The sequence below is a fragment of the Poecilia reticulata genome, chromosome 1 (genome assembly GCF_904066995.2).
Source record: "Poecilia reticulata chromosome 1, P_reticulata-male-v2, whole genome shotgun sequence".
NCBI lineage: Eukaryota > Metazoa > Chordata > Actinopteri > Cyprinodontiformes > Poeciliidae > Poecilia > Poecilia reticulata.
The window spans coordinates 8564447-8578209 of record NC_088830.1 but is presented as its reverse complement, the minus strand read 5'-3'; the positions used below and the strand labels follow the sequence as shown (position 1 = coordinate 8578209).

Below are 13763 nucleotides of genomic sequence, written 5' to 3'. Positions count from 1 at the left end.
AAAAAGAAGGGCTTGTTATATTTGCACTTCCTCTCTTATCCACACGGACGTCCTGTTTAATGTTTAGCCAGAGACCACAGGTTGGTCATGTCAGGAAAACAAACAAAAAAAAAAACAAAAACTGAATTTTAATCAACAGGTGAACATCTGTAAAATGAAATCGATAGATTCTGGATCAAACGACAAGCTGCAGCCTATGAGGATTATTCCTGCTTCTGAGACATAAAGGGACCGAATGCAGGGAGGCATTATGGGAACAGTGAGTCAGACATGCAAGCTGTGTCATGCTTAAGTAGGCGAAGGCTCTCGTCTTGTCCTCCCATATGTAGTTATTAAGTAAACAAGGGCACACTGGGGACATTAGCGCTCCATTAGCGCTGAGATTTGGAGCACCGCCAGACATGCACTACTCTACAGCACACACATATATCTGCATGCAGTCAGGTGTATGTATACACACACACACGCTGTGTTTATCGACACACATTGGACTGAAATTCCCTGCAGAAGCAACATGAATGCATGGCTGCTTGGCTGAACCGCGAACCACTGAGACTTTATGTCCTGTTACTGAGACATAAAGGGACCAAATGGTATTACATTACATACATATAATACTTGGTATTATATTACATACCAAGTATTTTTGGTCTAGTTTCTAATGCAAATATCTTAGCACACTTGAAATAAGAACAAAACTAACTTACAAGCAACTGTTTAAATATAGGAGCTAACAGAGTCAACACAAAAAGTATGAGTTCACTGATAACAAAACATTTTTTCAGTGTTATAAGTGAAATAATCTGTTATCAATATTAAAGCTGTAATATGTAGCTTTTACAAAAAATATTTTTTGACATATTTGTTGAAATTCTTACTATGTTGTGACAAAATGGTATGAAACAGATATGTGAAAAAAATGGGTGCCGGTTTAGAGAGGTTTCACTGCGGCTGAGCAGTGACCTCCCGTCATGAGGCATTTCAGAGAAAAACAAAAGAACCGGCCGGTTTCCTGGAAATCAAGAGTTTAGCAGCTTCCGTCTCAGATAATTGTATTTTATTTCATTTGAACTGGTAAACCAAAAGCAGTTAAACTGAAAATATAATCATGAATATAAGCCATTGAGTCAACAGGCCTACTTTCTCAAATTAAATCAAAACACATGGTTCAGACACAATGAAGAGCCTTTGGAGGTTATGGCATATATGGATGATGACAACATTACTAAATATTATACTGAACAGCAGAATATTAACAGCAACTGTCTTTTTATCCGAGTGTCTGAGCCAAACAGGGTTTTGTTTAACTAATATGTGTCACTTTATGTTACTTAGTTTTTGGGCCAAAACCAACAGTAATTGTAATTGTTTGACATCATGTTGAAAACTCATGAGTAAAACCCAACCTGCCTGCATGCAGAAAAGTGAAACTATGCTTTTTTTTTGTTTTACTTACTTCCTCATCTTCAGAGTTGAAAGTGAATAAAGCTGCCATAAACTGCATACTGACATATGCTGAGCAAGTATGAGTTTCTGCTAGATAAGAACTCATTTCTTGATTTCCAACAGGATTTATCTCCTGTTCGCTCTGCTCTACACATAACATGTTTGAATGATTATTATTATTATTTTTTTTTTTTGCTCATGTAAATTGATATCCTCAGCTGCTCTTAATCCAAACGTATTATAAGTCATTTTTGCATACTTCAGATTCCAGCTACAAATATGCAAAAGCGACCGCCCCCGTATGATATTTAGAAATAAAAAGGACATTGTTCAGACTGTTATGAAGAACTGAGACAGAAAAATTAAACCAGGCATATTTTAGCTGTGGACACAGTTCAGATTTAAGGGCTAAAATAGTGTCTAAAAAAAAACTAAGCACAGTAATCAATATAAAGGAAACCACATGAGAAATTGCATTGACATCATTTTTAGTTGTGTGAAAGACAATGAAGTGATGCTGAAAATTTTTTGATGGCTCTACAGACTGAATGTATAAATTATCTGCCATATTTTAACTGCCTTGCAACAACTGGGGTTTACTTGCTCACAGGAAACACAATTGGTGGTTATTGTGTTTCCATTTGTCACCGGTAGGGGGCATCCCAGACTATCTAATTCAGCTCAGACGGCACAGAGCATTGACTTTCTGGGAGAAATCAAACAAAGTGCGTTTGTGTAACTATGTGAGGATGGAAGAAACGCTCTTTTCAACCCATTGTGCTTCACAGGGGGAAATGAGCATTTGTGCCGTTTTCAAGCCGCTGACCCTCTTTAACCAATTAGTCAAAAAAAAAAAAAAAAAAGCTTTTAGAGTTGTCATAACTGCTGACACTGCGTAAGAAATCCAATCTGCTCTCTATGAGGTCTATAATTCCACTATTATTTCATCCTTTGTCAAGACGTCGTTCTTATTGAAAAGAACGAGCTGCTCAAGTTCGTTCTTTTTTACAAATTTATTTTGTAAAAAATCAAAATACGCGTCAGCTGCTGTTCTGAGACACAAGCAAAACGAAATAGTCAAATAGAAGGACTGTAAAGCACAGGAGAGATGATGAAAGGTGGGTTCATGTGTTGAAGGCAGAGGGCAAAAGCTGAGAGGAGGGAGCTGAGGCAGGAAAACACAGTGGGAATACCAACAACACGACTTCTGGGAGTCTGGCAGCAGAAATCCCTCAGCAACAAAGTTCAGCTGTTCCCCTGAACTCCGTGGGGACGCTGTGAACAGGAACGTTGTCTGTGTGTGTATTTATCTGTTAGTGTGACGGGGGGGGGATGCAACGTCTGGCCCACTGTGTCCCACTGCGCTCCACGGATCACTTCTCAAATGAAAATGTTTCGACACATCGTCTTGAAGTTAAAAGGCGTGAAAACGAATCTCTGAAGCTTTTGGGAAAGTTCTAGCATGTTCCGATAATAAAATTGTCCCTGCGGACCAACGTATTCTTGTAAAAAGGTTTTATTTACGCAGTGGAAACGCTTATGCAGAGACAAAAAAAAAGTCTTGCTCTCGGATGACGCTGCTTCATAAATATCAGCAAACAATAGAATTCAAAGGTGGACACATCCATGGAAAATACCAGGTTTGTAAAGATTGTAATAAATAACTTCAAGCTATTTTTGATATATAAAGTGACATTTATTATGTAAAGTTCAAATGAAAAAAGGAAACAATCTGCTTTGAGAAAAACAAATAAGTCGGCTCGACACGATAAACTTTGTTGGACGTGAAATTGTCACAAAAATTATTGCAATAAATGATAATATTGTTGTTTAGAGGGCATTTTTCAGGTTATATAATGATAATCGCATAATAATGCAAGTTTACCCTCTCAAAGACCGATAAATGTTCTTTAAAAATTTAAGTTTAACACTGGAAGAGGAAGATTAAAAAAAAAAAATTTAAAAATACAGCGTAAATAAAAAACACACACAACCAGAACCATAAATGAAATTAATTATTAAGCCTTTGTAAATAAAATTTAAAAGATATCAATCATCTGGATGGAAATCATCAAGCTTATTTCTATTCACCATGTTACTAATTGATTAACTGATTTATTTTGGCTTTTAAACGATGCTGAAATAACTGGGACACTATTAGGTCTTTGCACTATTAACTTCTGAAAACACATTTTGATTCAATTTCTACATCGGGTCTGTTAGGAGACAAATACGTTCCAAATCTATCAGAATTTGAGAATCGACCACAACGCTCGTCAGACGATCACACAGATTTAGTTCTCGACTTGAAGGTTTTTGTTGAATGAAGCCATCGAGTCAGAGTGACACTGAAGAATTTCATCTGTTCTCATCTTTTGCTAAGTGGAAGAAACTTGGAGGTGTTGGAACAAAAATTTATATTTAGAACTTCGTATTTTCATCTAAAAAAAAAAAAACCCTGAATTTCTACCTAAACAGATTTACCCCACATCATGGTGACGCCACCTCTGTGTTTCCCTGTGAGTTCAGTGTTCGGTGTTGTTTTTGTGTCAAAAATACAGTTTGGAATTGTAACCAACCAAAACACGTCCTACCAGAAGGCTTTGAGAGATTTTAGCCAGGCATGGTTCTGTTTAGTAACTCTACTTCTTCTTCCAGACATGTAGAGATGTCAACAATATCGGCTCTCATTTCTCTACAAAATGCAACAACTTGGATTGAAAAAGAATCTATCGTTCTTCCTTCATCTGACTACAAGTAGATGAGTAACAAAGCATGAAAAAAAGCATGCAGTAAATAATAACTGGACTCATTTTTACTGTTCGTGTGCTGCTAAAAATATCTTCTCGGCAACCCATCACCGACTCGCTGAAACCTCCCGGCCGTGCAGCCAAAAGCGAGCTAAATGCAGAAGCTAAAAAGTTATGAGCTGGAAAGATTCTGGCTCCAGTTCCATCTCGAGTGCCATCAGCTGCGTCATTGTAACTCTGACTCATTGGAGAAAAATCTAATAACTGAATTTTTAAGTGAATTTTTCCCTTGGCCAAAGAGACTGTTGGATTCTGTGCAAATTGAATCAGACACTACAAAGAAATGGAAATTACTGCGAAGCCGGGCTGCCGCGTTAGCGCAGGCACGCAGGACGCTGGACGGCGATCATCATTTTGGAAACTGGCAGACTCTGTTCAAACACCAGCGAGGAGCTTTGATGCAATCTGAAAAAAATTATATTTGGACAGAGATGGTAACTCTACACTTAAATCTCAGTTTTTATTTTATTAGGGTTGCAGTATTATAGCCGATTTGCCAATTTAATTGTAAGGATATTGTATTTCCTAGAATCTGAGGCAGAAATTGTTTTCTTTACAAAAAGAAATAAGTTCATCTGAATATTAAAAAAGACTTTTATTGTTTGACTGAAAACTAGGATACTCAAAAACTGAGTAACACATCAATGCGTCAATCAAAATATAACATTTAAGTGTTTTAGAGAACAAAATGAAAATAATTTATATAAATAAAATAACTACAAAGTGACAAAATCAGGCAAAAATAAAACTTTTTCCAAATCAATTTCTTTCAATGTAAAACTTATGAAACGTCAACAAAAACAACATTTTACTCAAGTAAGAGTGGCGATACTTTATAATAAAGTTACTCGGGTAAAAGTAAAAACTACAATGTAGTAAAAATACTCCTAAGTATCTTTTCCCCAAAAAGTTACTCAAGTAAATGTAATTCTGTCCATCATGGGACACAATGGATTAAGAAATCTCAAAATCTCCCGTAAGGATCTACATGCACTACTTAACATGCTAACCATGTATTTTCTGGTTTAGTACATTTGGAAAAAGGACAAAACTAACATATCAGCATGAAATAAGACCTTATTTTAAGTCAATAATTCCTTAATATTGATGAACAAAGAGCTAAATCCATTGGCAGATTATTTCACTTATAACAGGACATTTTTCCCATGTTATAAGTGCAATAATCTGCCAGTGGAACTAGCTCTTTTTCACCAATATTAAGGAGTTATTTACTTAAAACAAACTCCTATTTCTTGTTGAAAAGTTATTTGTAAGTTAGTTTTGTCCTATTCCAAGTGTGCTAAGATATTTACACTAAAAACTCGCATCAAAAATAAGATTTTGTGTTTTTGCAGTGCAATGCGGAGCTGTGTAACACCTACTGCTCTCTCTCACAAAAGGAAAAAAGCTGCTTCCAGACTTCAACTGTAACATCTGGGTCCTTAATCCAACTCCATACACGGGACTAGATAAATTAATTAAAATAAGGTGGCTTATAAATTCAGGGGGGCTTTTTCCCCTGCAAAACTGTGTATATCAACAAGGGAGCAAAATGTATTCATGTATTTATTACCAGTTTCTCTCACAAAACCCAAAAGGAGCAAGCGGCTCCCCGGAGGTTTCTGTCCTCATATATTCCCCCAGTGTGGAGAATAAATGAGAAACTAAGAGGGGGAAAAAATGCTCTCTTCCAAGTGAATATCCCTCCCTGGGATATTGGCTGCGAATAAATGAACAATAGTGTTGCTGTAACAAATACGAGGGTGGCTTTCTCAGCTCCACCAAACAGAGAAGAGATCTGTGTAGCAATACAATATAAACAGCGGGAAACAAGCTTAGTCATGTCTATCCTCTAGCAAAAAAAAAAAAAAAATCATTTTGTCTTGCTGAGTTCCTCCCTAATTTTCTCTCCACCCCAAACAATAACAGACTCTTACAACTTATGCTTTTTTGGATTCTGTAGACTAATTTCTCTCTCTTTTTTTTTTTTTCTGGGTGAGTCATTATTTAATTTAGCTATTTGAGTGTCTGCAGCCAAAAAGTCTGATTGTCTGGCCTGGAGTTCATGTACGGGGTTTTAAGGACCAGCTGCTTCCCCTGGCATCCGTGTCACTTCCTGCTAGACATTTTGACTCTGGCCAGCTGATGACTTGGAGACGGTCACTGAATGTGTGTTTTCTGGTTTCACGTCCTCTTCGTTTTGTTTCACGGTGTCAAAAGTCCCCACATTTCATATCTGTCTTCAAGTCAGAAAAAATGTTCATACAAAAATTCAGATTCTGGGGAAACTCGAACAAAAATAATAATGTTAATTAAAAACGGGAGGAATGGTTTTTGAAGTAAATGCTTGTACTTTCTTCCGAGTTTGTTTCAATAAAATAATTTCAGAAATACAACTTTGTACATAAAATAATACCAGCTGCTAACCACCTTAATCAAAAGGAAACTATTTTCAGGATTTATTTTTCTATTAACTCTCATTTGAACCAATTTCGGTTCAGTCAAACAGGATGCAAACTGCTATCTGAAGCCAAATTAAATTTCCACGGGTATTTGAAAGAGTTTTTTTTGTTGTTGTTGTATTTGGCTCAGTTGACCTATTAATCTTTTAATTTAATGAGAGGGGATTTGGTTTTGAGTGAAATGTTTTTCTGTTTTCTTTGGGGTATTAGAGGATAGGAGTAAATAGAAATACGTCTCATATTTTTGGGATAAAAAATTAACTATGCAATCTTAAAATTCCCATGAGTTACAGTGAGGTTTGTGGTGTGACAACAAGTGAAAAGTTCAAGATTTTTGAAAACTTTTTGCAAGACACTGTGTCACTTTTATGCTGCAAGATCAGTTGTGTTGTTTAGTAGACACCCACTAAAATGCTCTGTCATTATTTATTGTCCATTATGAATATTTTTAACCCCATGATTTTTGACAACTATATCAGAGATTCTTCAGGTTTCACCAACTCAAATTAAAAACCTTTCTAAGACCATTATGGATACAATTTAAGACTCAAAGACTTTAAGGTTCAAAGATGATCAACTGTCCAGCCTCGACCGCCTTGAGTCACAGAATGAATAAAGATGAGTGCAGGTGACTCAAACTTTAGCCTGACAGAAAAGTCCTGAGGGAAAAAATAGTAATGGTTCTGCCACAACAAAATTTAAGACCTGTGTTTAACATATCTAAGGCCGGCTTGAATTTTTTAACCGCATTTAAGAAATGTTAAGGCTTTACTGTCAGATACATGAATTTGAGACTTTTTAATGGTGTACAGACTCCCTGTTTGGCAGGTACACCACTAACAAACGGATTACACTTGTGTTGCAAAAACGGTCCATGATGTAAAGTTTCCTCTCTCCCTGTCATCCGCTACACTTTCTTGCCACTCTGCATCTTCATGTAACACGATTCTGTTGGCAGGCCTGTCTGCAAGACGTCCACAGCAGCTAATGAAATCTGAAATGCAATCTGGCCTGAGTGGGCCGCAGGCTGGGACAGCACTTCTACACACAAACACCTACCCACAAAAACACAAGACCAATGAACACGAACGGGACAGCATGCATGAGCTCACATCAGGAATACGACTCGCCGCAGATCCTCAGTAATCAGCCGGTTTTGCACAAAGCAAACACGAAGCAGGTGATAATAGTGGTTCCCCTCCCGCCGCCTAACCAACGCACACATGCCGTCACACTTCTGTGGTCACACACACGCAGGTGCGAAAGAAGCACGGAAGTTTTGGAAATGGAGTATACACAGTGGTCTGTGCTTGAAAAATGTGCACAAGGTTAAAGACATGCACCTTAAATCAGACATGTACTGTACATTCACTGTACAAGAAGTTTTCCTTATTATCTCAGTTTTGCTTAGACTAAAATCTGTCCTGTTTTAAGTCATTATGTAAAGGTATACAAACAATTTCTATTTGGTGAATGCCGGAGTAATGGAAGATTTATGAGATTTGTTTGTCAGAATGCTACGCCTTTAAACAAATGGAAAAGAAAACGGCCAAATTACCAACAGATGATTTTTGATATGGGCTATATGGGCGGTTGTCCAGGGCGGTACGAGAACAGATAGTGGGTGGGGTGGCAAGATGTTTAAGGCTACAGATGAAGGAGGTATCCTTATTTGTCAGTGAAGTTTTGAGAAACTTTTTTATTCCTGATGATCAATGAGCAGCTGGAAGCTCCTGACTGCGTCTGGGAAACATGAAGACTATTTTATAAGCTCAGTGCAAGACTGCACTACGTTTCTTACCAACAAGTTCACCAGTTTGATGCCTGCTGCCTTTGGGTTTTGTAAGAAATGCTCATAAGAGCCATGAACCAAGCACTAAAAGCCTTGTGAAGATGCCGGTAATAAAGCTAGTTTATCATGGGGACAAGTTTTGTACCCTTTGGACTAAATGGCCACTTACTAAGGAAGAAGCTATTATTTCAATTTCAAGATGAAAAAGCCAGACTGGAGTTTTCAAATGGACTTACAGGAAAAAGATGTTCATTTTCCCGTATTTTGATTAGGTTTAAATTGAAGCTTCAGGCAATACATAAACACTGCAGTGCTACATTTGAAGTAAAAAGAGGTAAGCTTCAGAGCCTGAGAACGCCGTCCGAACTGTCAAACACCCACACTGAATTGATGCTATGTGGGTGTTTCACTGCAGAAGGGGCAAGTGGACTTCGCAAAACAGATTGTGATACAAGCCAAGAGCATTATGTGAAAATATGGAAGCAATATCTCTTAATAGCCATTAAGTTCATATTTGGGCACAAACGGGTCTTTTCCATTTGGACCATGAGCCTGCCCACACCACCAAGCTAGATGCGAAAAGCGCCTAAGGGCAACGACATCAATGTTTTGACTTTGTCAAATCATTAAAAGTCCTGATCGCAATCAAACTGGGAATTTTGATTGAGCTAGAAAGCAAGGCGACATCAGAACCTGAGTAGGTTAGTTCTGTCAAAAGAAGAGAAGATTCAAAATTCAAGGAAACTATTTTGAGAAACTTGTGGGAAGATGAGAACAATGTGTCAGTTTAAAAAGCAATTCTACCAAATATTACATTACATCTACACCAACTTGATCAAAGTTTTAAAAATTCTCTTAAAAACCTACCGTGCTCATTATCCAGTGTTGGTTATTAACCGAACTGACCTAAAACACGAAAAACTGAATCTGCTCAAAAAAACAAAACAAAAGTTGTGTCATTTTATGCAACGTGTGTAAAAACCTGCTTTCATCAGTGGTTGTGCAGATTGTTGTTTAAAGCACAGAGCAAAAAAAACCAGCAAAAAAAAAAAAAAGAAGAAGAATGTTGTTCAGAGAGAAGAGCCAAGAAACCCAGAAGGATCATATTAGCGACTGGCTCTATAAACCAAACGAATGTGACTGTTTAAAGGAGGGAAGTGGAATTTGTCAACAAAAACTGCATTTTGCTCATATTAGTTCAGGCAGAACACGGCTAAATAAACACAAAATTCTAAAAACCTCTATTTGGATTCTTATGGCTAACCAGAACTCCAGCTAATTTTGCACATGCACAACATCATGAGAATTCCTGCCGAGTGTCAAAGCAGCTTTGACCCTTCGGGGAACAAACACCAACAACAAAAAGTCCCTCTGGAAAATGTATTTCTGGGGGATCCTGTGTGTGAGTGAGTGACTGGACAATGACCTGGTGCTTTGTAAATAAGGTCAAGCGAGCCACCTCTGGGTCGAAATGGTTTCAGGACACTTTTGCAGAAGGCATCTGCACGTTATCTGGCTTTGGAAGGCAAATATGTGTCCAAGAACAGCAGGCGGCAAGACAGGTTCAACTTGATCTGATACGGTGTTTGCATGTGTGATGCAACGTCAAACATCTACAGAGCTGTCAACAATTGTGTTTATTTTTAGCATTTCACTGCCAGGTGTAAAGACTTATTGTTTTTAATCGCTATTATCTGTCTGTATTTTTAAAAAGACTAAATGTGAACTAAGTAGAACTGAATGCTGAAATGAACTCAAGATGTTTCAGCAAAGTATCACATAAAAGAGCTTGAACTTTATCAAACCTGATAATTATATCCTTTGTATTTTTCTATTTGCACATTTTAATAGATTTCTTATTTGGTTGAATAATGCAGGCTTTATGTCACATTAAAAACTGGACAGAGTAAATTACAGTAGTCTCAATTTTCTCAAAATTTAGGAACTTAAAATAGGAATGCACCGATTCACTTTTTTTTTTTACTTACGATATGGATACAGACATCTGAGGTTTAGTATCGGCCAATGAAAAAAACAAAAAAAACAAAAACAAAAAGCAGCTGAATTGACTTTAAATGTTCACAGACATAAAGTACTGAATTACACATTTATTTGCTAACGCTGCAGCAGCACAGCACACCTAAATACACCGATAACTTCACAAGCTTGGACAAAGATGTAAAAACAACTTTAATTTGTTCTGTCAGTAAAATTAGAATATAACAGCCAATGTGAAATAAATAGTAAAGAAACTGGCAAAAACAATAAGCTGACTACCTCAAACATGTAAAAAATAAACTGTCGCAGATTCAAATTTCAAATGGTTCAGAAACTCTAAATATAATGTAAAATAAATAAGATTGATTTAGACTAAACAGATCAGCCCCTGTGGATCGAGGCAGATCATCAGCAATACTTGATCTAGATATTTTTTTATATATCTGGACCGATACAGATATTAATATCGGATCGATGCATCTCTAACTTAAACACGATTGGCTCTTCAGTAATCCATGACTGGAGTTTTCAGAAACATTCAGTTACACATGGATGCCTCATTCATTCATTGAAATGAATGAATGAGGCATCCAGGTAAGTTCTTCAAAGGTAAGTTGCCTTTGAAGAACTGTGCAGAATAAACCAACCACTTGCACAGCAAACAGATACACGGTGAGAAACCAAATGTCGTTTTTCCCCCCCTCCTCTCTCAATTAGTCGTTTCCCAACATTTACTGTAAGCCATGATCATACTCTGTTCTCCCTGTTCTCCCTGTCGCCTCTGCTGATAATTTGATCAGTCGGTGAGGTTCAGTGCCAGGGCCCTGCAGTGCACTGACCCCTGTCTGCCAGTTAATTGAATGATAATGGGAGCTCGCCGTCAGCTCCATGCCGGTCCTATTGTTCAAGCAAATGAGCTAATGCTCCATCATTACAGCTGGCTGATCTACAGCCGCCCCTTAAAATAAACAGCAAAATGGCTTCTTCCAAGAGAATCGGGCATCAAACCTTCCACTTCCTGTGAAGGTTTTGCTCGTCAGAGAGGAAAATAGGAAATAAAAATGCACAACTTAACGAATGGGTTGGCGAGTCATATTTCTCCCGCACCGATTCTTGTTTTTAATTTCTGTATTTCACGTGCACCGATTAATGTGAGGTATGATTATATAACGTAAAAATAGTTCCTAAAGTCTTTACTGCAGTCAAACATGAAGACGATATGAATGTAGTTTAACACACAACAGCAACAAAATTTGAAAAGACACTAAAGAATCTAACAATCATTTATAAAAATGCCACTAATAATAGCCTCATTAAATCTTTTAATAATCTCTGTAGGTGTTTTGTTAAAAACCACAGGCATCAGTGGCTGGAATGACAGCGAGAGCCACAGATTTGCTCACACAGAGTAGCTGTCAAATGCCTTTTGACAGCAAAGCAATTTATGAGAAAAGAGAACCGATTCTGGTTTTGGAGTTATTACTATTAAAGCAGAAGCTAAGAGATGCACCAAGGAATCTGCTGGGGGCGGTTTAGTTCGGTATGTAAGTCTGCACTCAAGAAAAACTTTGTTAATGTCAGACATATTAGATATGCATTAGAACAGTACTCAAAAGAAAGAAAAAAGGCACTTTATAATTTAAAATGCTGCAATATTGACAGTCAAGATGAACTTTAAAATGGGCAACATCTAATGTGTTTCTCAACATAAATTTGACATATTTACATTTTTATTAAAGTGGATAATCAAAATCATCATTTTACATATATTTAAATATATAAAATATAAAAATGAAAAAAACAAAAACAAAAGACCAACCAATGTTTTGGCCTGACTGACCCGGTCCGGTTGGAATTAAAAATGTGATCCATCCAATTCTTCAGTGTGGAAGTTGTTATTGGGGGACTAAGACCCAAACTTAGCCATTTTCTGTTTCGAGTGTTTAAAAATAAAAGAGGAAGCACAAAAGGAAGGAAAGAAGGAAGATACCCAAAAGGAATCTGTATTTTGAACAAAATGTATGTTAGTTGTTCATTTATTCACTGCTAGCCACGCTAATCGTGATATTCAATAACAATATGATGCTGAAGATGGCTTAAAATGTCAGCTCTCTATTTTTTTTTTCTTTGTTTCAAACCTGGTTCTAACCCACATGGTGAGATATTACCTACAATCTGAAAATATACAGGTAAAGATTACTGAGAGAGGAGGGTTTCATTATAACTTTTATGAAAGTAATTTAAATCAAAAGGTTGAAGCTTTTTTAAGAGCTAAAGGTCACAAGTTTGCAATACACCTCAGACTGGAGGGTCTTTCACAGAAATAAATATTTCAAGCACTCGGTTTGCTTTTAGTTCCATCACTATGCGACACGAAGCACATTGTGGTAGTTTAAAAAGACAAACAAACAGGTCACAAAATGGCTGTTACTGAAAAAGAGTTGAGGCAGAGTAAAGTGCAGTTCAGGTTTATTGGAGGAAACAAATCGATTCTTAATGTTTGTGTGAGATTAGACAACTAGGAACTTGAGACAAAAGAAAAGGGTTTAAATCCATCCAGGCTTACAAATTAAACTGGAAAAAAAAAACACGCTGCACAAGCAACAAGAACATTTTTAATCAATCCATATTTGCTATTTCAGCCCATTCAATTCACCGAGTGTTAAAGAGAGGGAGGGCTCCAGGCCTTACCTTTGACCTCCAGCTTATCCCCGGTGACCACACACTTCAGGTAAAGGCGGCCTCTTCTTTCGGTGTGATCCGTTCCGCAGAGGCTGGGCACGTTCATGACGCACTGCTTGTGGACGTTCATGTCGCAGGCTGGGGGGGCAACACAGAGGAGACGAGGGGTCAGGATTCACACAGCCGACTGGGCCGACACCGCTGGGGAGTTTTCATGAAAAGGTACGGCAATAAAACTGGCTGGGCAACAGAAATTGCAGGGACAAAACAGCAATTTGCAAAAAGCAATCTGTTCTTTTGTGTCTTTTCATTTTGTTTTATGTTTCAGCGCTGTGTGGAGGAAAAAAAACCTTCAAGGTTTACTTTAGCCATTTCTACGCCTGCTTTTGCTGACGTATTTCAATCTCGTTTCGTGTTCAGAGAAAGATTGTTCTTGGGGAAGCTTGGTGAGCGGAGTGATGTAACGAGGTTACGACCCAAACCCAGGACGGTTGCGTGCTCATCCTGTCGGTCGGGCAGCTGAGCCGACGCCCCTCCTTCACCCTCCTGCCTCTTCGTCGGGGATTGAGAGCG

General features: G+C 37.7%; 1 protein-coding gene across 7 annotated transcripts in view; it reads right to left on the bottom strand.

The window, feature by feature from the left end:
- prkcaa (protein kinase C, alpha, a) overlaps positions 1-13763 on the bottom strand; it is a 141355-nt gene that overhangs the window by 45834 nt on the left and 81758 nt on the right. For all 7 annotated transcript variants that reach the window (XM_081604828.1, XM_081604791.1, XM_081604779.1 and 4 more), the window contains exon 5: positions 13200-13328. In XM_081604828.1, the coding sequence (XP_081460954.1) occupies positions 13200-13328 (129 nt within the window). The remainder of the gene's footprint in view (positions 1-13199; positions 13329-13763) is intronic.